Source organism: Brachypodium distachyon, chromosome 1, assembly GCF_000005505.3.
Source record: "Brachypodium distachyon strain Bd21 chromosome 1, Brachypodium_distachyon_v3.0, whole genome shotgun sequence".
Taxonomy (NCBI): Eukaryota; Viridiplantae; Streptophyta; class Magnoliopsida; order Poales; family Poaceae; genus Brachypodium; species Brachypodium distachyon.
The window spans coordinates 49,129,073-49,154,733 of record NC_016131.3 but is presented as its reverse complement, the minus strand read 5'-3'; the positions used below and the strand labels follow the sequence as shown (position 1 = coordinate 49,154,733).

Sequence of the window (25,661 nt, the reverse complement as noted above, 5' to 3'; positions counted from 1 at the left end):
TCGTGAGAACAGCGTCATCTTAACTACTCCCACGTGATAATTGAGACTTTGGTTGCACACGTGTATGCATCTTTCTCCCGGGTCCCTGCAGCATTGCATTTGCATGTAAGACAAGACAACCAGAGCAGGAGTTGCTTTCATGTTGGGTGGCCACATTCAAGAATCAGAGATCAGGCCTAATAGCTAGCAACTATCAACGGGTAGGTAGCATCTCACAATCTCAATAAATATATAGTTGCATATTAGAGGGGGGTTTTTTTGCGGGGGGTTGTATAATGGAGGTTGTGTCCACTTCTAAGCCGTATCTGTTTTGGAAGAATTAACAGAGTACTATTATTATAACAGCCTAATGTTCACGTCGTACTATATACAACTGTTATTTCTTCGGGGTTCAACTTTCAGCGTCACTTTTTTGCAGGAAATTTTGATAAATACATAGGCTAACAATGTGTACATTGCGTACCACAAAATTATACCAGTGATTTGCATTCAAAAAAAAACTTGAGACGGTATTCTAGTAGTACATATTATTTGTCAACTGATGATCAAAGGTAAATCCTAAATTACATCTGTGCCACTAAAAATGGGCAGATGGAGTAGATAGATCCAAGTTAACCACTTTTAAGAAATAATTCCAACTGGAGAGTATGATAATAAGGTCAAAAAATTGGACAAGTCACCATATGACATGTACACTATCTTTCAAGAGATTTGACAGGTCACCCTATGACATGTACACTATCTTTCCAAGAGATTGGACAGGTCACCCTATGGCCCATGACATGTACACTATCTTTCTTATCGAGTAAAATGCACCCGAGGTCCCTATTCTTTCGTGAAGGTGTCAAATAGGTCCCTAATCTTTGAAAATGCACGTTTAGGTCCTCATTGTTTGTTAAGCGGTTCATCCCAGGTCCCTCGCATGTATCCGCAGCTCCGGTCGCATGACGTGGCTGCCACCTAGGCTTTGGGCCCACACGTCAGGCGACAACGTGGCGTTGCAATCTTACAGAAAACCCCCGCGTGCAAGTCTGTTGCATTTCGCGGTCCACCCATCCATTCTCCAGTTCTCCCCCGCATCCTCTCCTTTGCCTGTGCCAACCGCCGCCAACCCTAACCGCCTGCGCCAAGAGTTCATCGGCGATAGAGAGGAAGGAGGGCAGGAGCTGTGGCGCCGCCACCAGCAGCAGCCGCTGCACTGGAGATCCCAGATGGTCGCAAAATGAGAGGAGAATAGGTGTGGGGGGCTTTCTGTAAGATTGCAATGCCACATCGTCACCTGACATGTGGCCCAAAAGCCTAGGTGGCAGCCACGTCATGCGGCCGGAGGTGCTCATGCAGGCGAGGGACTTGGGATGAACCACTTAACAAACAATGAGGACATAAACAGGCATTTTCAAAGATTATGGACCTATTTGACACCTTCGTGAAAGAATAGAAACTTCGGGTGCATTTTACTCTTTCTTATCCTATATGGACATATAAATTCAGTAGCGGTGCCAGGACTCAAACCATGTGATGTCAAATACACATTATATTGTAAAAGATTTACCTAGTTTTTTCTTTTTTTTTACACCAAGTTACACTTATATTTAATGATTTTGCTAAAAAGTGTTGTATGGTCAACAGCCCAAAGTATTGTGGGGTCATAGATATTTGTATCAACAACCATTGGCAGGTACACAATCGATATATTCCGATCTAGATCCACTATGTACAGTGAGCGTACCGTTTCCGATAGCTAGACTATGTACAGTGAGCACTGTTTAAGTTTCTTCCTGTAAAGTTCACCTATGAGTATCCTTACGAATATTCAGACTGGATACTCGAAGATGTATCATACGTGTGAATTGTCTCGAAAAGGACTTTCATACACACAATTTTTTAGATTTGTAGGCACACTGTAGTTGCAGTTGTATTTCGAAGACTCTGCGCGCTGCTGTCCAAAACGGCAGCCTTTAACTAGAAGGACAAAATGAAGTATTTTATAGGAACAAAAGACCACGCGATATTTTTGTTCTATCCTGGTTCAAGTACCCGTCTATCATTGGTGGTTGGAGTGTGGACATCTTGTTTGTCGATATCATCTAGCGACCACGTGATATTTATTAAATCAACCTGCTTAATTTAATTTAATTTGGGAAAAAATCAACATGCTTAATTACCTGAGCTCATGGAGGTTAGCTAGGTTGGCTGCATCAAATGGAAAAATAGATAGACTTTGAAACCCGTGATACATGCCAAGTCAAGACACTGAAGGGTGAGCAAGCAAGATAGTTCAGTACAACAAATAAGCGAGCAGGGTAGCCCCACCCCAGCATTATTGTTACAGAAACAAAAACTAATACTCCGATTCATCAAAAGTGTCACCCACTTAGTACAAATTTTTTATTAATTAATTTAGTACAAAATGGGTGACACTTTTTATGGATTGGAGGAGTACTACTCGGTCTCTCCGTTTCTTTTTACATGATGTTCTAGCTTTGTTGACCTAAGCCTTTTTTTCTTTATAGTTTCACCGAATTTATTAAAAAGAAACTACTTTTGAAGCTTGTCGACCATCTAAAGAAGTGATGCATATTTTCCGTTGAAAATCCGATCATCATATCGTTTCCATATTGCCCGCGAATGCGCTCCTAAATTTTCATGTCATAGGTTTTTTCTAATGAGTTTTTACAAAAATAAAACATAATAAACAAAATGTTTCCTGCTTTTTCATGAGCATATATTCCTCAATTGTAGTTGAGCCAGCTTCGTAAGAACCAATCTCATCTCTGATCTGATCGGATCGGACTGCTGCCGGTTAGCTTCTTTTCTGAGCCTCTCCTTGTAGTAACTGATTGGTTTCTAATAAAGTAAACGATATAAAGAGGGAGGACCCTCTCTTTCAAAAAAGAAAATCTCGATCGGATTGGACACGTCATGAGCCTATTAATGTCATTAGGCACTCGGTCCTAACCAGCCTATAAATACTCGATGCGCATTAGCAAGCTTAGAGACAAGATCAGAAATCAAGAGCTTGCAATATGAGATCAAATATGTTGTCACTCCTCTCCGGGTTCCTCCTCGTGAGTACATATGCATATGCATTATACATCAAGTATGCAGGAGTAAATGCTGGAGTACTTCAGTTTTCATGCAGCAACTAATATTAATAGTCTAATATATACTAGCATGCACTACAGTACTACATGTATTTCACAAGGTAATAATGATAGATATTAGTATTGACATGAAACTCTCTCTGCATATATGATATAGCTAGATACTATTGGTATATATGAAACTCGCAAAACATGTATAATGATATATGTTAATTATTGATATGAAATTATTCATGCATGTACAGGTGATGACCGTCCAACAAGGTTTGCACACAATTTCGGTGTGCGCCGATGAGACCAGCACAGTCTTAGACTCGACCACAGTCTACTGGCAAAAAATGCTTCCCAACTCCCCCATGCCACCAGCTATAGTCGAGCTCCTGGCCTCGTCATCATCCGGTCTCTGATCTCTCTCTCACTCTACCCTTAGGACTCTAATAATTGTCATGTCTTTTATCTGCCTCAATTTTCATGGCTTGTGTCACGTACATGATCTCCTGGGTCTCACAGTTTGTCATGTCTCGTGTCTCTGTCAGGCGTTAAATCATGTAGTTGTTCTACCTTAGACATGATATTTATGAGTGATAAGGTACGAAAACAATAACAATCATCAAAGGACAATAATAACAAAAACAATCCATCGAAATATATTTTTTGGAATACAGGTTTGAAGATCTCGCCAAAGCCGTGCAATTTCGATGTTCAGTTAAAAACTATTGTACTCCTCGCGAGAGGGTGCTAGAACCTCCTAGTTTCTCCCAATAATTATTTTATACTTACATAAAGTAGTTGATGATTAACCCATGAACTTCCATTGTACACAGGTAGGAAAATCCAAAATCAAAAGTCTCAACTTTCATTGTGGGGCCTAGTCCGGAAGCTTATTTCATTTTATGGTAATAACGAAGTTGAGAAGCTTATTCCATTCTATGGCGAAAACAATGTGGAGCAGATTATTCCATTTTATCCGGGCACCAAAGATGAGAAGAACGGTCTAGCAAGGATTATTCCATTTTACCCGGGAACCAAAGATGAGAAGAATGGTCTGCCAAAAATTATTCCCTTTTATCCGGGAACCAAAGATGAGAAGAACGGTATGCCAAGGATTATCCCATTTTACCCGGGAACCAAAGATGACAAGAACGGCTTGCCAAAGATTATTCCATTTTATCCGGGAACCAAAGATGACAAGAACGGCTTGCCAAAGATTATTCCATTTTACCCGGAAACCAAAGATGACAAGAACGGCTTGCAAAAGATTATCCCATTTTACCCGGGAACCAAAAATGAGAAGAACGGCTTGCCAAAGATTATCCCATTTTACCCGGAAACCAAAGATGAGAAGAACGGCTTGCCAAAGATTATCCCATTTTACCCTGAAACCAAAAATGAAAAGAACGGCATGCCAAAGATTATTCCGTTCTATCCAAGAAGCAAAGACGAGACCAACGGTTTGCCAAGAATTATTCCATTTTACCCAGCTGGAACCCAAAAAGATGAGATCAACGGTTTGCCAAAAATTAGCATGAAAAGAAGGACGTCGAGTGTGCAAGGTAAATTCACACATTCCAATCAGCTAGCTAGCTTAACAATTTCCACGCTTCTGTTCCAGTCATTTAATATCGCGCAAACTTGCGATAAACATATACATATGCTGACCTACATTAATTTCAATTGATGAATCAATCAGCAGAAGAAGACGAGCACGTCACCGCCACGGAGGCCACAGAGATCCCCAACCATCTCAACCATTTTTTCTTCGAAAACGAGGTTCCTCCGCATCAAAATGATGCACACAACCATATCCATCACAACCATTTCACCATCTCCAACCTCTTCTTCCTCGAAGAATCCCTGACACCAGGAACCACAATCAACCTCTACATCCTGCCATCCACCAGCACCGGCGCCGCCTTGCTCCCCCGCGCCGTCGCCGACTCCATCGCCATGACCACAACCAGCTACCCCACCATCCTGGACACATTCTCTCCGGTGACCAGATCCATGGCGGAGGACATCTGGACTGTTCTCGACGTGTGCGAGCAGTCCGCCATGGGAGGCGAAGACATGAAGAACCAGTCCTGCGCCACCTCGGTGGAGTCCATGGCGGAGTTCGCGGCCTCCGTGCTCACCGGCGGCGACACGCACGGCCTCCGGGCTTTCTCTTCTCCTGACGTGCCGGCGAAGGGCGCCATGGACGGGCCGAGGTATAAGGTGACTGCGGCGAGGCGGGCGACGGAGTCGATGGAGACGATGACTTGCCATGATCTGAGCTTCCCTTTTCCGGTGTTTTTGTGCCACTCGGTGAACCCGACCAAGGTGTTCGAGGTGACGCTGGAGAGGGAAGAAGCTGATCAGCTGGCCGGAGCTGGAGACGATGGCGCGGAGAGGATGGAGGTGCTCGCCATTTGCCACCTGGACACGTCGGCGTTCGAGCCGGAGAAGATGCCGGGGGGGATCAAGCCGGGGGAAGCCACGGTGTGCCACTTCATCGGCAAGGACACCATCCTCTGGGCAACTGCTGCTTAATTAGCTAGCAGAAGATGCATGTTAATTACATCTATATATGCGTGCTGTGTTAATTTGTGTATACAGTATAAGTACGTATGTATCTAGCTACTCACTCCGTTCCTAAATACTTGTCGTGGTTTTAGTGCAAACATTTAGGAACAGAGAATACTTTGTTGTGTGATCCCACATATACGGTGTACTGTGACGATGCATGATATGGTACGGTATCTATGTATACAAAGGTGCCATTGCTATGTAAAACAAAATGAATAAAATCCCATGCGCGTCATATATGTGCTTTTTTATATGGCCTCTGGCATATACCCTTCTGTTCCTAATTAAATATAAAAAGTTGCAATCTCATAATAATTTAAAATTTAAATTTTTTAATAGAATACTCTACTTAGGGTCTATAAGTAGAGTTTTCACTCATGGGTTCCCAAATCGCAGGCCAGCTGCTTTGTTTGTGACTCTCTCTTTTTCTTGCATGCACTGTTGGGCTGACACTGGCACGTTCTGCCTTTTTTCTAAAAAATTGATACCGTAGGCAACAATGCTCATTTGGACTTAGAAAATAGAAAGTATTCCTATAGATAATTATGCAACCTTTGAAAATTATATGCACAGGATTTTATAGTTACACACAGAGGAGCCCTCGTATTATGCATAAGAGCAATTCATTCCGTTCAATCAAAGGCCATATCAAACCCGATGCAAACACCCAAAACCTACATTCAAAATCAACATCCTGCGGCTCCAGTGAAAATAACTGTTCCGGTTGTGCTTGGTTGAGGGAGACACACTGGCTTATAGGCGTAAAGAGAAACGACACTTTCATTACCAAGACGGAAGAAATCTTACATTGTTCAAATCTAAAACGTAGCTGGCCTCAATTCCACACCTACAAAAAGGCGCTTTTTGTTTCTCAGTACAAGCAACATAGTCCACACATATTTTGATGGATCAGACCGTGCATCTCAAGAAAACTCTTGTTACAACAACCGAAGAATAATAATCCCTGATAGATTCACAAGGGCACATAATGTAATCTGAACACAAAATTCAGTATACTACGAGGTTTGAGCCTGTGGGTTTGGGCCGCACTGTTGGGCTATCATTGTGGGATTTGAGGGCTGTGAGTTTGCGCTGTTGGGCTGTTTTGGGCTCCGAAATTGCTGGCTGCCTGCCTGTTTGCGTCAACAGAATTGAGGCCAGCTACGTTTTAGATTTTTGCGGCATTTTGCATGTACGTTCTGTTTTTTCTTCTTCTTCTAAGAAATTGCTATCGTAGGCAGCAATGCTCAATTTTGCCTTCAAATGGTACGCAAAACAGGTCCTCCTTTGTTTCAAACACCACGCTCAAAAGACAAACATTAGAAGAATGAGCTGCATATTAAAATAAGGAACAGAGAATTGATATGAAGACTGAATTTCCTACAGAAACAACCATTGTTCACCTACTTCGACATATAGTTGTCGGTTTATGAAGTAAAATATTTTGTATTTACACTAACAGATATTTTATACAGACAAAACCATATTCATTGATCTAAAACCAAATTGATAAGAATAGAGGGCGAGAAATGTCAGTTAAAAAGGGACTGTAGCTCAATGGAGAAAGTACAACGCAAAGTGGTTAGGAAGCACCAAGTTGCTGGTTTATCTGTACATTGTTCGAGAGCACAGTTAATTATGTGAGCACAAAACATTATCCATGATTTTGAGAATACAAAAGAATTTCCGTGCTCTGGTCATGGTTAAAGAGCTCATCATATTCTCCAAGACTTCACGCTTTCCTGAGGCTCTTCCCATACTCCTTCCTGATATCCCACAGCTGCTCTCCTACTTCCTTCATGGTCGGACGGTCCTCCCGCGTGGGAGCAGCGCACTGGAACGCCAAGCTCAGCAGCTTCTCCAGCACCTCCTCGTCGACACGATCCTCCAACAAAGGGTCTAGTATCTCTTTCATGTTGCCTTCATTGAATTTCTTGAACGTCTACAGAGAATACAAAGTTATTAAATACCCTTCATTTTCTCATGATGGGAACACGGACTAAAGGAGAGCTTGGCTTGCTTTTTCGTTGCAGGTCATTCTACCTAGAGATTCTGTTCCCTATTGCTATTACATGTAAAGTTGTGAACTGACCACAAATTTCAGAACAGATAGGATTAGGTAAAAAAAAATGTCATCTCAAAATTATATGTAATACATACCTTTGACCATTGGTTTAGTAATTGCATGTTACTGAGCATTACGGTAACTATAAATGTATGAAGTATTGTCTGTGATATATCTAGTAATATCGTTTCACCTGACAAGTCTAAGGTGACATCCAAAAGAGAATGGCGAGAGTATAACAACCCGTACTTTCTAATAAAGTACAACCATATTTTTGAAGGAGCAAGTCCCCCGGCATAATAAAGTAGAACTAATTGCCATGAATTGGAAATGGAAGGAGAAGTCATTCCACATACCCATCTGATAGTGATCCTCTCTTCGGCGGCCCGCTTCAGCTCTACAGGCCGACGAGCAGAAATAATTTCGACAAGGAGTATGCCGAAAGAGAAGACATCACTTTTTGGAGTCAGCTGGTATGTTCTCAAATACTCAGGGTCCAGGTAGCCAGCAGTTCCTTTCACTTTTGTGGAGATGTGTGTCTTCTCTGTGTCATTAGGGCCACTTCTAGCAAATCCAAAGTCGGATACCTTGGCTCGGTAGCTGTCAGTCAGAAGTATGTTTGATGACTTCACATCACGATGGATTATTGTCTTCTCTGTTCAAAAATATTGAAGTTCTCAGTCCATTTAACGTTATTTTGAAAAACAAACTTGATCAAAGTGTTCAAAATTGGCATAGCAACACATGAAAAATACTACTGAGCTGTGCAATCTTCCGCTTAATGTAATTTATTATTCATCGAGTTCGAATTTTGCATCTAATGTATATAAGCTGCAGCGCATCTATATTCACAGAACCAAACATGTAGATTGCCTACCAGCATACAGGTGGAGATAAGTGAGTGCATGAGCAACATCAATCGCAATCTCTAGGCGTTGATTAAAATCAAGGGTTCTTCCATGTTGGCCTGCAGAATGGAGAAATACATATAAAGATTGAAGCTAAAAGCAAAGGGAACAGCGCAGAAAATGCTATTTACCATCCAGATGTTCTCTCAAAGTGCCATTCGGAACATACTCGGTGATAATAATACGCTCATTTCCTTTATCAGTATAACCCAGTAATCTCACCAAATTCCGGTGATCAATCTTAGCAAGCAATTCAACTTCATTGCTGAACTCGTCGCTTGGACCAGCAAATTGATCCTGTAAGAATTGCAGAACCCATTATACATCTCTAGTGGAAAACCAAAGAACTTAATTCACAGTTTGCTGCTGAAAATGTCCTCCCAAGAACTGTTTAGTTTGTGCTAATTCATCAAAAAGAATATCTTAAGCAACCAAATATAACGAAAGCATCACAACAGAAACAGTTTGAAGGAGAATCAATAATAAAAGCATGGCAGTTACCTTTTTAGCTCTCTTGACTGCGACAACCTGGCCATCTGACAATACAGCTCTGTACACAGTCCCAAATCCTCCTTCACCCAACTTAAATGAATGTGAGAAATTTTGAGTCGCCCTGATAATCTGCTGGACACTCAAGTCAACAGATCCAACTCGACCTATATGTGGAGATGGTGCGAATCTAGATGGGCTTGGAGGAATTCTGTGTGGAGTTGGTGGGACCTTCTCGGATGATGTGCTTACGTCAAAGGATGCAATAGAATCAACTGTGAAGAAACATGTGGTTGTTCAGACAAGACTCCAACAAAGATTAACAGGGGATCGCAATGGTATCAAAAGCATTGATCTTGCAAAAAAAATTAAAGAGTCAGAGGCTCATAAAAGAGTTGAGACAGCTACCACAATATAAAAGTATTCAAATACTTGCTGACGTATTTTTTTTCTAATAGAAAATACTTGTTTTGGTTCTTCTAGGCAAAAAAATTACTCCAAATAACTCTACTGATTGCTTATTAATATTCATAGAGAGATGGATGATCAACTTATGTGGAAAATATAGGGATTAACTCTTTCATTGTTCTGTGTGCAACGAGATGAAATACTGAAATTGCATCTAAATGGGACAAGAGAGATGAGCAACACATGATAACGCGCACACGCATTTCGAGGTCCAACTTTGGCCATCAGTTAGACTAACAAAATGAAAAATATGTGTTATAAAAATTATACCACTAGATTCATATCTGAAAGAAGTTTCCGACGGTATAATTTTTATAATACATAATTAACATGTTGTTGGTCTAATTGGTGGTCAAAGCAAAATCTTGAAATGCGTGCGTGCCTTATATTATGGAATGGATGGAGTATATAACAGTGAAACAACATTACACAATGGAAGCTAATCAAACCGTACAGAGATCTCAACAGACATCAATCCTCATTAGGACACAAAGGAAGCCAATATTTTTCCTCATTTTTCTGAAGTTCAGTCAATTTTTTGTGACCATTCGATCATTGTTATTCCACATGATTGGATAGATTGTTATCAGTTCCATAGCAACACATGGATATTCAACTAGTAACTCAAGAATACTAATGTAGGCATGTTTTGAGGGTGGGGTGAACATTACCTTTCCCGATATCAACATCTTTATAACCAAACAATCTTGTATATTATTATTAGCCAACCATACTCATAACTGCGCTTCAAACAGATGGACATTTTTAAAATGTTATCCCAAACTGGCCTGCTGCAATTTGAGTCCAGACTACTAATCCAGTGTATTTAGTTTTGATCCCAACATAAGTATGACGGAAGGAATTGGCTTTTTCGCAATATCAAAGGACATTAACACATGATGTTTTTTATTCGTTTTCTATGGAAATGGAAATGGAACTGAGCAAAAGTCTTTTGATCTTAAAAAATCAACACATGACGCATTGACTCACCAGCATTGCGCTGAACGGCTGTAGTATTGTGCCTGCTTCCTTCTTTTCTTTCAGCATGAAAACATGGAAGCATGAGACCACAGCATATAAGAAGCACGCCTGGCACAGCCAAGAGAGGATCCTCTTTTTCGTAAGAATCACTGCCATCCTGTTTATCTCCATGCAGTCCCATGTTTCCACACGGGCCATCTTCACTTTTTGCACCATTATCTGATGGTTGCTTCAAAACCTTCCTTGGCATATTTGAAACTGAAGTTACTACATCTAACAACAACGCATACGAGGAAACAGAACTCAGCAAACAACCTTTGTCACATATAAGGTTCATGACATAGAACAGAACAGAAGAACAAACATATTAGATTACCTAGGATGGGAGGAATTGGTAACTTTTCATCAATAGAAGATATAGGCATCCAAAATTAAGTTGAAGATGACTAGAACTTGCGTGGTGGGTCTGTAAACCCACAGCTCTCACTAACTGAGCTAGACTCAGTTCCTATTAACATACTGAGTAGAAAAGAAGTGTGATTCTCATAAAAGAAACTAGTAACGACTACATCAAAACTAGAGAACAATAATAGAATGTCTGAATGTGGGTGTTACATGAGGTTAAAAAAAGGCAACAACTACTTCTTTGATCAGTACAATTCATGTGCTATAAACAGAATCATACCTCAAAACACAAAAGTATATGGTACTAATGATGTTGTGTTTGGAATTGAAGTGAATTATGATAAACATATTTGTATAGCCAGCTTTTGCCCATTTCATGGTTCATCTAACCGGGTTTTTTTCTCCTATTTCTGCGGCTACTTTTCCACAGTAGATTATATTAAGTTGAGCACAACAGAATCCAGCAATCCCACTAAGCCTTAGATTGAGCATTATATGCCTAACTGGTTCCATTTTCCTAAAATTTGACGATAACAATTATGTAGACAAGACTTGACCAACCACTATGTCCATTATCTCAGTGCATGCCAGCCAGAACATACAGACAGTTAGATACATGCCAATGACTAGTCTGAGAAGAAATAATGAAAGCATATACATTATGATGTGCCCTGGCTGGCCCCTGTTATCATCTACTCCAAAAACGAACTTAATAGATTACAACTTTGTACAGATTAAGCTAAATGCACCTGTCTCCCGGGTTCTGATCAGACTTGGCAAAAGTAAGAGAAACAATAATTTGCTCCAAAAACGAACTTAATAGAATAACAATTTGTATCCAAAAACGAACGAACACTTACACTACTAGACTGGAACTTTGCACTTTGCGAACGACGAATTGAAGCTAGAAATCTAGTATAAACAGGATCCATACAAGAAGAAGCTACTCACTCACTCACCATCGCTCGATTGGCCGCGGCAGTAGTGCGCCCACGCAGCCATCCACGCCTCGGCCCGCTCATCGCCGCAGCGGAGGCAGCCGCTCCGGAAGTAGGACCGGAGACTCTCGCAGCCTCGGGAGAGGTCGTGCACCAAAACCCCATTGATCGACATGTTGTGAAGGCGGCCATCAGAGGCCTCCAAGATGGAGACTCGGTCATCCCCACAGGTCCATGGCTCGGGGCCAGAAGCTGAAGCCAGGGCTAGAGACGCTGAGCACAGGAGGAGGACGAGCAGCAGAGCAGGGAGACGGGCCAGACGAGACATCGGTGCTGCGAATTCGACCGTGTATAGAACAGAGGCGGATCTAGGTCGCCTACCCGGAACTCGTGAAGATAAGCCGGGTATTCGACTAAATCGGCGGATGGAAGGAAACAAAACCAATACTACCTCGAATGGCCAAAGAATGGAGGCGGCAGCTAGAAGGAACGCCGATGCCCCGACGAGGAGCCGTGCGGGGTGGGGATTTGAGACGTCGGCGGTGACGCTAGCAGCTACAGCTACACAGAGTAGAGATGGACGGAAAAAAGGTAGAAGAAGAAGAATCGTGATGTTGAAGGAAAAAGAAGAAAGAAAATATCTTTTGAGCTCCCGACTTGAGCTTAAGGCTGGTGGAGGAGGAACCGGCGGCGCCGGTGAAGTTTCACCGGCAGCTTTGCCTTTGTGGTTCCAGCTTTGCAGGTGGAGGGGACAAGAGGGAGGGTGGGTGGTGACTCGACTCTGCTCTCTCTACCGTGGAAGTGTGGAACGAACCAAGGAAACTTCTGGATATGGCAGGACTAGGGGCTAGGCTTTCTGCCGCTGACAGGTGGGGGGCGGCTGCTCTCCTGTACCCTTGACTTTTGACGGACCGGGGGACAAAGTTCAGTCTAATACCGTGCGTTGACTTTATTCTCCAGGTATTTTCATTGTCTAATTAATCGCAAAGTGAGCTGTCAATTAGTAGTTGATACGTGTAGGTTGTCTGGTTTGAACGTACACATTGATTAAGACAAACATTGTCAAAAATTAAGCTATATCATCAATGTAAACAGAGTACTGCTGTTCATAGCATGGCTTGTCTTTCTTTTCCGTTTTTCAAGACGTGACAGGTGAGTAGGATTTTGGATTTGTGCCATTTTTCATTATCTATAATAGACTATTAGGTTTGAAATACAGTTTAGCATATATTTTTTGTAGTGAAAAAAAAGAGACTAACAGAGTGCTGGAGGCAGCAGCAATCCAGCAAACGATGCAGCAATAACTGAAGAAGGATTCCTAAGAACACCTATAAATTCAGAAGGACACAGCATGCTGGAAAATTCGTTAAGTAAGTCTGGCTGGTTATGTTATGTTGTCTTGTCGAATAAAAAGAGATTAAGATGTACTAGTAGTAAATAAAAGCACAAGCACGTGCAGAAACATTCTCTTAGCCCTGCCGAAACAGGGAAGACGCTTAACTTGTTAATTCCAGCACATATATAAGCAACAAGTGGTTCAGTACACATCCATCCATCACAGTGCAAAGGATTAAACAGCAAACAGAATGCCGAACTAACTGCAAAAGCATGAGTCTATCATAAAACGTCTTCTACAATGCTCTAGAAACTGAAGGATTAAACTAACTGCAGATGCTTCAGTACTCCTGCCACCATGAAGATCACATACTCAAGCTGCAAAAGTCTCTCTGTTGGAAGAGGTTATTTTTCAGAACAAGCTGGTAGAGCAGAAATCGGTAGTTGCACACTGACGATCACTGGCCATTGGAATAGAACATGCTTGGGTACACCCAGAAGGCCTGCAGCTGGCGGTACCAGTTTCTCTTGTACACAAGATCAGGGTCGGTGGAATCATCCCACGCTGCATCTGCCTCGTCGCCAAACCCATGCACACTCCAGGGCTGAGAGTAATGGGCGTAGTACAGACGGTTGCTCCTCCCTCCCCATCGTTCCGGGCTTGAGCAAGAAAACGGAGGGCTCCTCACGTCACCACCTATAAAGAGTGCCCGGTTATTCAGCTTCTTCACCTCCACCCATTTTGCAGGTTTGGTTGACATGTCAAGGCGGTAGGGTTTATAGGTGACTGGTGCTCCAAATGAGAAGCTTATGTAGTGGTCAACAATGAGAAGCATGTCGCCACAGACCACCAGCCATGGCCTTAGGTATGGGCATTCAGTCATGTCGTCCCACCACTTGGTTCTTATCTCCTGCAGGCCAAGCTGGGGTGCCAACTGCAAAGTGTAGATCCTCTGACTATAATCCATGGCGATGAAATGACCATTGAATTCCACAATCTGATCGATCCGTGCATCAGACAGTTTGAGTTCAGACCAAGAGTCACTTCCAACGGGCCAATCGAAAAGGGAGGATTGGGTGCTGACAAGGAGATGGCAGTTGGGTGATGCAAGGGGAGCTGTCAGGGTGCCACCAAAGTAGAACTCCTCCTCAGAGTCACCACTAAATGGGAGGCCTGGAGGTGAAACCTCAGCACCAGTGAACACATCAACAATAAGACAATTTCCTCGGCGGCAGCAGATGAGCTGACCATAGGATGAGCCACAGAAATGCATCTTCTGGAAAGTTTCTTGAGGAATCTGGCAGCGAAGGGCTCTGTTCTGGTTGGCTAGATCAATGACCTTACATATCCGTACCTTGTGACGGCCGTTGGTAGAAGGGAGATCAGGAGCTTGGACACGAACATTGGGTCGGATGAGGAGAGGTGGGAGTATGGTGCGGAAGGTTGATTTAGACGGGTATGCCGAGAAGGCAGCATGCCAAGAACGGCAGGTGCTAGCAAACGCGGTGAGATCAATGAAGGAGTCCAAAAGAGCAACAATGGAGTGAAGCAGGCAATCTGGGAGGTCAGCCCAACCTTGAAGCCCCAACACATTCGGGGGCGAAGAGACAGAGGGGTCAGACAACTTGCTCGGGCTTTGCATGATGGCAAACTCTCTGCAAAACACAATAAATTAATGTCAAATAAGTTAGAAAGGACAAGCCCGATTAAGAAATGAAAAACGTAACCATGGATAAGCACATGCTGTTGTTCGCACGCACTTGTGCAGGTAAAGATTTTTGACTCGATTGGTTTTGGCAGATAGTCATGTAAGGGCAAGGTAGTGCAGAAAATAAAATACTTTCAGTTTCGCCAGATGCCTTCCTTTAGTTAATTAAAACTTGTTTGTGACAGTGAAAACCATCTCTATCTTCAGGACATGGAATCCAAACTGCGCAAGATGCTACTAAATTTTGGCCCCAGCAATACAGATCAAATAAAAACAAATGAGGTTATATCTCTATCAATTACTACCTCCGTTCCATAATTCTTGTCGAAATATTACATGTATCTAGACGCTTTTTAGGAATAGATACATCCATTTTGAACAAATTTGAGACAAGAATTATGGAACAGAGGGAGTACTAATTAACAATGTTCAGTCATAACATAAGGTGGCAGTACAGATACACTGAGATTCTAGGGCCCTTCCGACTTGGGCAGTTCTAATCCTCCTTTCCATTTGCCAGATCATTTCATGGGGTACACACGGGACTCTCAAATTAACTCCTGCTAAAGAAAAAAAACAACCAAGCCAATTCTTTCTAGCCACACAGTTGAGTCGCATGATCAATCAATCAATCTCACCTAGGGTACTAAGAACTTGGCAGTCACACCCAAATCTCGTACAGGCGAAACAAGAACGCGGTTCTAGTTCTTCCCAACAGGATCAATTAATTACACAGGAACAATCAATCAATCCCCCCTAGGGTTCTAAGGACTTGCCAGTCACACAGGCGAAATCGACCGATAAATCTGAACCCTACCGAAGCAGCGACGGGGGTCCGAGTTCTTCTTCCCAACAGGGACAATCAATCACACAACGGAGCACACTAAATTAACCAAACGACGCCAGAAACAAGCATCGAGACATGAACCAAGGAAAAAGGAGAACGAGAGGAAATGGGTTTCGAGTGAGGAAAGCAGAGGAGAGTGCAGGCCTTAGTAGAGGAGGATGCGGGCGTTGGAGACGAAGATGATGACGATGCGGCGGCGGTTGGCTGGTGCCGGCGTCTTCTCCGGCCTTGTCGCCGCGGGTGGCTCGCTTCCAGAACCGCCGCCCACACTCTCTTTCTCTTCCGAAGAATCGAGGCCCTGGGACCCCAATATGGGCTTTTCTGGACTTTCTTGCTTGCTTGTTGTGTGGCCTTCTTTGTTGCTTGGATATGTTGAGTTGGGCCAGATCTATTGGGCCGGGATAGACTATGATTTATTTTCTTTTCTGTCAAAAAAATGTGGTCTTTGGATTTCTCTCACACAAAATGGACTTAGTGATATTACTTTTTTTTATCCAACAATTTTTTCGGTTCATCCAAGTGGATCTGATGCCACTAGGGCATATTTTAAGTTCCCTGGCCCGAGTAAATTGATGCGCAAGCAAAACATGTTTGCCCATTAATTCCAGTCAGCCACAACACTAGCAGTTCTGGCGTTCTACATCTTCTGTGTTACTACAGCCAAGCAAGACATTCACAGGAGATTGGACTGGTGCAGTTCTCAGCAAGTGATTAAAGCCAAGCAAATACAGCATACAGGAACATATAGGACGATATTAAAGCAATGCAGTCTATGGAAGCTTAAAAACTTCTCCTTTGGCGTTGGGGGCAGACACTGGCAACAAGTGGTTAGTGATATTATGGTACACACATGCATCAAGTGCAAGATTAGACAACGCAGCTGCCTATATTTAACACCAACTCAGAAGCTTGACTGCTCCTAACAAGCTCTGACTAAACACTATTACCAAATTTCTAGATACTGGGTTACCAAACTGGCTGCGAAAGCTGCAGTAGTACCATTTTCATGAGGAAGCTCGCAGAGCAGCAAGCTGTAGCTGCGCCGCAACGACGATCACTGGCCAACGGGGTAGAACATGCTTGTGCCAGCAGGTGGATATGGCAGACAAGGCTTGCTACCGCTGACAGATGGGACCAGCTACTCAGCCCTTGACTTTTTACCCACCAAGGACAAAGTTCAGTCTAATAATTGTCACAGATTTAGTACAACTTTATAGCCTCGTGGAAACAGGGAAGACGCTTAATTTGTCAATTCCAGCACAGATATAAGCATCAAGTGGTTAAGCACACATCCATCCATCTAGTGCAAGGATCCTTAAACAGCAAACATAATGCATGACTAACTGCAAAAGCATGAGTCTACCATAAACGTCTTCTACAATGTTATAGAAACTGAAGGATTAAACTAACTGCAAAAGCTTCGGTACACCTGACACCATACAATCACATATCCAAGCTGCAAAAGTCTCTTTGTTGGAAGAGGTTGTTTTTCAGAAGAAGCTGCTGGAGCAGAAAGCCATAGTTGCACACTGACGATCACTGGCCATTGGAACAGAACATGCTTGGGTACACCCAGAAGGCCTGCAGCTGGGTGTACCAGTTTCTCTTGTACACGAGATCAGGGTTGGTGGAAGGATCCCATGCTGCATCCGCCTCGTCGCCAAACCCATGAACACTTAGAGGCTGAGAGTAATGGGCGTAGTACAGGCGGTTGCTCCTCCCTCCCCATCGTTCCGGGCTCAAGCAAGAAAACGGTGGGCTCCTCACATCACCACCTACAAAGAGTGCCCAGTTGTCCAGCTTCTTCACCTCCACCCATTTTGCAGGTTCGGTTGACATGTCAAGGCGGAAGGGTCTATACGTGACTGGAGCTTCAATTGAGAATAATAGGTAATGGTCAACCATGAGAAGCATGTCGCCACACACAGTCAGCCATGGCCTTAGATATGGGCATTCAGTCATGTCATCCCACCACTTGGTTGTTATCTCCTGTAGGCCAAGCTGGGGGGCCAACTGCAAAGTATAGATTCTATGATAATAATCCATGGCAATGAACTGACCATTGAATTCTAAGATCTGATCTATCCGTGCATAAGTAGTCTTGAGTTCAGACCAAGAGTCACTTCCAACAGGCCAATCAAACAGGGAGGATCTGGTGCTAACAAGGAGATGGCAGTGCGGTGATGCAAGGGGAGCTGTCAGGGTGCCGCCAAAGTAGATATCCTCGCCAGAGTCGTGACTGAATGCCAATGGGAGGCATGGAGGTGAAACCTCAGCACCAGTGAACACATCAACAATAAGACATTTTCCACGGCGGATGCAGATGAGATGACCATATGATGAGCCAGCGAAATGCATCTTCTGGAAAGTTTCTTGAGGAATCTGGCAACGAAGGGCTCGGTTCTGGTTCCCTAGATCAATGACCTTACATGTGCGTAGCTTGTGACGGCCGTTGGTAGAAGGGAGATGAGGAGCTTGGACACGAACATTGGGTCGGATGAGGAGAGGCGGGAGTATGGTGCAGAAGGTTGATTTAGACGGGTATGCGGAGAAGGCGGCACGCCAAGAACGGCAGGTGCTAGAAAACGCAGTAAGATCAAGGAAGGAACCCAACAGAGCAACAATGGAGTGAAGCAGGCCCTTGGGGAGGTCAGCCCAACCTTGAAGTTCCAGCACATTCTGGGGTGCAGAGGCAGAGTGGTCAGACGACTTGCTCAGGCTTAGCATGATGGAGGACTCTCTGCAAGACACAATAAATAAATTAGAAAGGACGAGCCGATTAAGAAATGGAAATTGTAACCATGGGTAAGCACATGTGTTATTCGCATGCACTTGTACAAGGAATTTGACTCAGATTGATTTTGGTAGATAGTCATGTGAGGACAAGGTAGTGCAGACAATAAAAATACTTTCAACTAAAACTTGTTTGTGTCAGTGAAAAGTGAAAACCATCTGCATCTCCAGGACATGGAATCGAAACAGTATCGGATGCTACTAAATTCTTCCCCTAGAAGTACACACTAAATAAAAATAAACGAAGTTCTATCTCTATTAATTACTCCCTCCCATCCATAATAAGTGTCTCAGATTTAGTACAACTTTGTACTAAGTTAGTACAAAATCTGAGACACTTATTATGGATCGGAGGGAGTACTAATTAACAATGTCCAGTCACAACTCACAACACAAGGTGGCAGTACGGATACACTGAGATTCTAGGGTTCTTCCAACTTGGGTAGTTTTAAACTTTTAATCCTCCTTCCCATTTGCCAGATCATTTCGTGGGGTACACGGGGCTCTTAAAAAAAAATTTTGATAAAGAAGGGTTTCCCCCTCCGATTTCCATTATCAGAAACCAGCAGTTCTACAGAGTCTCAAGTTCTAAATAAAAGAAGAAAAGAGAAAGAAAGTACACCTCGCTTCCTCCACGACTGTCAACAGGACAGCAATAGAAAACAGAGATAGCATAATTCTAGACCAGCCCAACACAGAGCATGCAAATAGACTGAACACTAACAGCCTACTGCAGAAGTCGACCCCTCAGGCCAGCCTACTTCAGATTAACTTGTTCTTAAAAAAACATAGCCAATACTTCCTAGCCACACAGTTGAGTCGCATGATCAATCGATCAATCAATCCCACCTAGGGTTCTAAGGATTTGGGCAGGCAGTCACACCTAAACCTCGTACAGAACCCTAGGGAAGCAGCAACGCGGGTTCGAGTTTTCCCCACAGGAACAATCAATCAACCGCACGGCGGAGCACATTGAATTAACCAAACGACACCAGGAACAGGCTTCGAGACATGAACCACGGAAAGGAGAACGAGGAACTAGGGTTCGGGCGAGGAAGAGAGAGGAGAGCGCAGGCCTTGTGGAAGAGGATGCGGGCGTTGGAGACGACGAGGAGGAGGACGATGCGGGTGGGTGGCGTGATACCGGCGTCTTCTCCGGCGGTGCCGCCGCTGGTCGGCCGTTGGCTCCCTTCTGGAACTGCCGCCCACACTCTCTCTGTCTCTCTCTTGCGAAACGTGGCCGCTGGTCGTTGCTGTATCATCATTCGTCAAGGCACCGTCGTGGACTCATGGGCTTTTGTCGGCTTGCTTGCTTGCTTGCTGTGTGGCCTTCTTGGTTGCCTGGATTTGTTGGGCTGAACAAGATTGAAGATAGTTAAAAGAAAGAAGTTCATTTTTTACCCTCAAATGTGATCCTATTGTCAGATAACCTCCGAACTATAAAACCGGTTATTTAGACCCCTGATTTCCGTAATACCAGATAAATCACCCCCATTAGCGGTATATGAGCTGACGTGACACATTTTAGGCGGTTTAGGGTGTGATTAGGCATAGTTGACTGCTGACGTAGCCACGGCGGTTAAATCGCCCGCGATTCCCGCTGGCCACATTCGAAATCGCTCTCGATTCCCCACCTGGAAACCTTAGAAACCACGGCGGGTCGTCCATGGAGCATCGCGGCGGGTCGTCGTCCTCTAGGGTTTCTGCTTCCTCGTCCATTTCCGGGGGTTCATGCTCGCGGGCTCCCGTCTCGTCGTCGCCAATCCCATACCGCGACATGCCACTGGATTACTCGCCAGCGGTGATCTGCCACTGCGAGTTGAAGGCACCCCGTTGGATTTCGTGGAGCGTGCTTAACCCAGGGCGAAGATACCACACATGCCCCCTCCGCCGGGTAAGTTCTCTTGATTGAGGCATTCAGTGAGCAGAAATTTTGCATTACCCTGTAAAGATGATGTTTTTTTTTGTTTCTTTAGGGTTCTGGGGGCTGCAAGTTATTTGTCTGGCATGACCCTCCGACAACAACATTTCTTCGAGAATTGATCGGGGATCTTCGTGATTTTTGTCTGAAATGGAGGAAGGAGAATGAAGTGCTGAAGGCAGAGACTGCTGATGTTGAAATGTAGTTAACTGAGATGCGGAAAAGGATTGCAGAGGTGGAAAATAAAGTTCTGAGCTTAGAGGATGAGGTGAAGACAATGAGGAAGGAGCTACAAAATCAAAAGCTTGTTAATTTTGTCCTAGTTTTCATGTTAGCTTGAGTTATTTATGTTGTAATGTCAGTTTGATGGATGCAGTTTGTAATGGGACAAATGTGAACTTGTAATGTTTACAATGTAAGGCAAAATTGTGTCAGGTTTGAATAAATAGATTGTCTTTCTTGATGTTGCAAATACCATTTGAGAGACATTTGACTGAAATTGACACATCCATGTAACTTCAAGTTACCAGCACACAAATAGCTGACAAAACATAAGTGGCATAAATGTCACATCCAGATCAATTCATGTTAACATGACACACTAAGCTAACAGAAGACATGTTCATGACACTATTACATGTTCATAACACTATTACATGATTCACTTCCTTGATGATGAACCATCATTGCCACTGTTAACCATTTTTGCAGCCTTGAAAGCAGCAAGATTGAATACACAATGAGATGGCTGGGACTTGATGGCCTAGATGGTTGTGAGCTATTCTTGTTGATTGGCTGAGAACTTGGCTTCTTCTTTGGTTGAGAATTTTTCTGAGATCTTGGTTGAGAACTTGGTTGACAGTCTTGGGTTCCTCCAATCTTGAGAGCCGTTGGCTTCCTTCTTAAAGCTGTTTCAATCAAAGAAGCCTTGTTCTTTGGTTCAGGTACAGGTGCAATACCCTACAATAAAAAAGTCACATGTTCAGATTCAGGTGCAAGAGCAAAACATGTTCAATTGCAAAAACATGTTCAGTTGCAAAAAGTTTAGGACATTACATACCTTCCCTTTAGCAGCTCTTCTGGCATTTCAGCTTCAAAAGCATCCTTATCAGCTTTTCTTTTCTTTGTTGCTTGCTTCACTATGTGAGCATTCAGATTATGCTTATGGTTAGGATTGTTTTTGCAGCTCTTAATGTTGTGTCCTTGTTTATGGGAAAAACTGCAGGTGATTTTAATTCCAACCTTTGTCATCTTGCTTCCCTTAGGAACTTCACATGGTTCTGTTCTCCTCTCTACCTTGGGCCTGCCTGGCATCCTTATGAACCCTGGTGCTTCTGGCTTAGGATGGTCTGTTGTGGACCAACTCTCTTCTCCCTCCAATGGCTCTAAACAGTGATCATAGGTTTTGTGATAATTCTCAATAGAGAAACAACTTGCTATGAAAGCTTCAACCTGCTGTGAGCTCTTGTATATTGCACTAATGGCATGGCAACATGGCAATTCTGAGAGCTGCCAGTACCTACATGTGCACTCTTTTTTTTGCAATGACACGGTAAACCTAAACCTGTCATGCTCCTTAACCTCAAACCCATCCTTCCCATTCCAAAGTACATGACAACTATGTGACCTATTGATGTTCTGTTTCAATTTCTTGAAAACATTAAGACATATTGTTCCTTGCCACTTACTTGGCTTTGTTCTATTCTCTTGTATCCTAACCATGACCTTGCATCTAATCCACTCAAGCATTGAGATGATAGGACGGTACCTGGACTCAAGGATCCAATTGTTGAAAGACTCACACATATTGTTGTCAACTGAATCACAATTGGCACCCAGTTTCATGAAAGCCCTGCTCAAATGCTCAGGAGATGCCTTCATCATATCTTTTGCTCCTTCTAGTGTAAATTGAGCTAGCCTTGTCCTGTTGTAGTTGAACATGATTCTGTTTGGAGATTTTGCACACCTCCAGAATCTTTTTTGCAAATCATGGTCTGTATGCTTCTTTTTCCAGTTGGCATAGATGTGTCTTGCACACATCCTGTGTTCAGCTTTTGGCACTATTCCAGCAAGAGCACCAATTATACACTGCAATTGTAAGAAAGATCAGCATTAGAATAAACATAATATGATATGAAGTTTGAATTCAAAGAACATAATATAAACAAGACATGTTGTACCTTCTGTTGATCAGATATAAATACCCATCCTTCTCCTTCGTTTTTGATTTTCAGATCTTTATCCACATAGTTAAGAAACCACAACCATGAATCAGTTGTCTCCTTCTCAACTACTGCCCATGCTATAGGGTATATTTGATTGTTTGCATCTCTACCAAGTGCACATAGGAGATTACCATAGCATGCTCTCTTGAAAAAACACCCATCCAAACCTATCACTCTCCTACAACCAGCCAGGAAACCTTTCTTGCATGTCTTGAAACACATATAAAATCTCATGAACACATGCTTACCATCAGGCTGGTCTGGGTCGAGCATGACATGCACAGTACTGCCTGGGTTGCTTCTCAACAGCTCTAACTGATAGTCAAATACTTTTGAATATTCACCATGTGTTGAGTCAAAGAGTTTCTTAAGCACAAGCTGCTTTGCTCTCTTGCACTTTGAAATGTGCACATCAACACCCAGGTCCTCCAGAACAGTTTGTTTAATATTCTCAAGTTACCATGGAGGGTTTGCTTTAATCAACTTTGCATACTTAGCTGCAATCACTTGAGATGTAACCAAGTTGTTGTCCCTTATAGGAATGGAATAGTGTTCATCAACTAGTGTAGAAACTTGCAACCACTTATTCTTTCTTGTCTTGGATGCATATATCATCCATTTACAACCTGGCCATGAACAATGGACATGCTGCTTTATCCCATACTTTATGAGAGCCTTCTTCATTTGCTCTTTCCCACTAAACACCATGCCTAGCTGGAACGTAGGTTCTTCTGCCTTGCTATCAAATCTTTGCCATGAACTCTTCCTCCTTTTGAATAGTTTACCTCCTTCACCATCACTCTCCTCATCATAGGAGCAATCATCATCATTTGAGTCAAAATAGTCAGTGTCATAACCTACATCAAGATCACCAACTTTCTCTTCTACAACATTGTTGTCTTTCACAACTGGACCTGTTGTGGCCCCCATCTTCTTGGCCCTCTTCTGTCTCCTGATCTCTCTAGCAAGCTTCCTTATCTGTTCAGCCTCTGAATCCCCACCTGAACTACACTCTGGTGGTACACATTCAGTGTCAGTATCCTCTTCTGAATCATCAACTGCCTCCTGTTCATTCTCATTAGTTTCTAGTGGTACATATTCACTCTCCTTCCTTTCTGATTTCTTTGCTGCTGACACATCTGGTTCTGGTGGTGTAATCTTCTCCCTTGAAGGATGTGGCTTGGCAGGTATCAATGTTCTCTTAACCTTTTTCTTCTTGTCTTCCTGGCTGTACCCATATATCTTCCTAAATCTCTTAAGTTCAACATCTAAATCCTTCTTACTTGGGGTCATGTCTTTTGAATTTGATGACTCCTTTTTAGCATCATCACCAATTTCCTCTGCAGTATGCCTTCCTACCAACTCTTCTTTACTGGGTGAGATGAGCAGCTTTTCCATTTCATCTTCTATTGTTGTTTCTGTGGGAGCATCAGATAACAGAGATATCACATAATCAGTCCCAACTGCTTGAACAGGTAACAGTGGAAATTTAGTTCCTTTCTGCTTGGAGTATGTTTCAGCAAGTCTGATGTTTACCAATCCAACTGACTCCTCTGCTATTGGTTCCTCTACTGCTGGCTCCTCTGCTGCTTGCTCCTCTGCTTCTTCCTCTTCTGAATTATCTAAACTTGAAAGCTGAAGAACACCAGGTTGATTATCTGGCTCCCAGTCAGCATCTGACTGATTCTCATTCTCATTCTCATTCTCATCAGACTCATACTCAAAATGCTCAACATATAGCTCCGCAACTCCACCATTTGTAATCTGACTGTCCATCCTACGTACTGAAGCATCATCATACAACAATGATAGTCCATCATCTACTGCTTTACCAGGGGAAAGCCAATAAATCTTGACTTGCCTCCTATCATCTAACCAGTCTAGCTCAACACTGATCATATCCTTAAAAAAATCCATGATTTCCTGATAGCAAAGCTTATCCCTATCCGAGTGGTACAACCCAATTATCCCACCCACGTACATCATCACCCCATGTCTCATCACAAACTTCCCGCAAATACGATATCTAATCGACAGATAGTCCAGCAGGTCGAAATCATCAGAGCCTAAAGATGCAACAAATTGAAGGATACGACCATTAGACCTAAATTTCGTCCCCATCCGCCCAAACCCTACAAACTGCAAAACCCTACCCAATTGAGGACCCATACGAACTGGGAGATTCCATTGCACTGACCTTTATCCATGGCGGGAATGCGATGACCGTCCCCTCCCCCTGCTCATGCGCGCAGCTCTCCGCCGAGATTCGTCGCCGCGGCGGCCAGATTGGTGAAGGAGCAAGAGAGAGAACGAGAGAATACGAAGGGGTCGGGAGAGGAAACGAATCGCGGGGTTTAACCGCCGTGGCCACTTCAACAGTCAACAAATCGGTCAACCATGCCTAATCACACCCTAAACCGCCTCAAATGTGCCACGTCAGCTCATATACCGCTAATGGGGGTTATTTATCTGGTATTACGAAATTCAGGCGTCTAAATAACCGGGTTTGCAATTCGGAGGGTTATCCGGCTATAGGATCACATTTGAGGGTGAAAAATGGACTTCTTTCTAGTTAAAACAAGCACAACAGCAACAAGATTTTTGGGCCAGGACAGAGTTTGATTTTTTTTATTATGAGTCAAAAAATATTTAGGCTTTGAATTGCTTCCACACAAAAACATACTCAGGGGATTTTCCGTTTTTATTTTGATGCAACAATTTTTTAAGTTCATTCAGGTGAATGTGATGCCACTAGGGCATATTTTAAGTTCCCTGACCCAAGAAAAAAATGATTACTACTCCCTCCGTTCCATAAAGATTGGCACGGTTCCATTTTTATGGAACGGAGGGAGCAGTAAAGAATGTTAGCCCATTCCAATCAGCCACAAAACAACAGTAGCAGTTCTGG

General features: G+C 43.2%; 5 protein-coding genes across 8 annotated transcripts; 1 reads left to right on the top strand and 4 right to left on the bottom strand.

Annotated features, from left to right (window-relative positions):
• Positions 1-2,908: 2,908 nt before the first annotated feature.
• LOC100834271 lies at positions 2,909-5,920 on the top strand. Of its 3 annotated transcripts, none has more exons than XM_003561104.4 (4): positions 2,909-3,068; positions 3,350-3,503; positions 3,929-4,657; positions 4,798-5,920. In XM_003561104.4, exons 1-4 carry the CDS (start codon positions 3,027-3,029, stop codon positions 5,631-5,633), a joined length of 1,761 nt encoding a protein of 586 aa, XP_003561152.1. In that variant the 5' UTR covers positions 2,909-3,026; the 3' UTR covers positions 5,634-5,920. The 3 variants fall into 3 exon arrangements, with proteins under 3 accessions (XP_003561152.1, XP_010228072.1, XP_024313121.1); XM_010229770.3 differs by having other exon boundaries at positions 4,795-5,920; XM_024457353.1 differs by lacking the exon at positions 2,909-3,068 and adding an exon at positions 3,074-3,205 and having other exon boundaries at positions 4,795-5,920.
• A 1,175-nt stretch (positions 5,921-7,095) lies between these two features.
• Positions 7,096-12,738, bottom strand: LOC100839546 (calmodulin-binding receptor-like cytoplasmic kinase 3). 2 transcript variants are annotated; one of them, XM_003557113.4, is made up of 7 exons: positions 11,945-12,738; positions 10,590-10,853; positions 9,144-9,406; positions 8,774-8,939; positions 8,612-8,701; positions 8,091-8,389; positions 7,096-7,611 (listed from the first exon to the last, which is right to left on the bottom strand). In XM_003557113.4, exons 1-7 carry the CDS (start codon positions 12,249-12,251, stop codon positions 7,402-7,404), a joined length of 1,599 nt encoding a protein of 532 aa, XP_003557161.2. In that variant the 5' UTR covers positions 12,252-12,738; the 3' UTR covers positions 7,096-7,401. The 2 variants fall into 2 exon arrangements, with proteins under 2 accessions (XP_003557161.2, XP_024311510.1); XM_024455742.1 differs by lacking the exon at positions 11,945-12,738 and adding an exon at positions 10,957-11,911.
• A 686-nt stretch (positions 12,739-13,424) lies between these two features.
• Positions 13,425-16,118, bottom strand: LOC100839240. The gene is made up of 2 exons (XM_003557112.4): positions 15,959-16,118; positions 13,425-14,914 (listed from the first exon to the last, which is right to left on the bottom strand). The coding sequence occupies exon 2, from the start codon at positions 14,899-14,901 to the stop codon at positions 13,717-13,719; it is 1,185 nt and encodes a 394-aa protein (XP_003557160.1). The 5' UTR covers positions 14,902-14,914; positions 15,959-16,118; the 3' UTR covers positions 13,425-13,716.
• A 918-nt stretch (positions 16,119-17,036) lies between these two features.
• Positions 17,037-19,881, bottom strand: LOC100838933. The gene is made up of 2 exons (XM_003557111.3): positions 19,684-19,881; positions 17,037-18,554 (listed from the first exon to the last, which is right to left on the bottom strand). Exon 2 carries the CDS (start codon positions 18,539-18,541, stop codon positions 17,351-17,353), a length of 1,191 nt encoding a protein of 396 aa, XP_003557159.1. The 5' UTR covers positions 18,542-18,554; positions 19,684-19,881; the 3' UTR covers positions 17,037-17,350.
• Positions 19,882-21,070: 1,189 nt separating this feature from the next.
• Positions 21,071-25,627, bottom strand: LOC112270082. Its single transcript, XM_024457763.1, has 3 exons — positions 22,709-25,627; positions 21,589-22,616; positions 21,071-21,488 (listed from the first exon to the last, which is right to left on the bottom strand). The coding sequence occupies exon 1, from the start codon at positions 24,920-24,922 to the stop codon at positions 23,210-23,212; it is 1,713 nt and encodes a 570-aa protein (XP_024313531.1). The 5' UTR covers positions 24,923-25,627; the 3' UTR covers positions 21,071-21,488; positions 21,589-22,616; positions 22,709-23,209.
• Between the last annotated feature and the right edge of the window lie 34 nt (positions 25,628-25,661).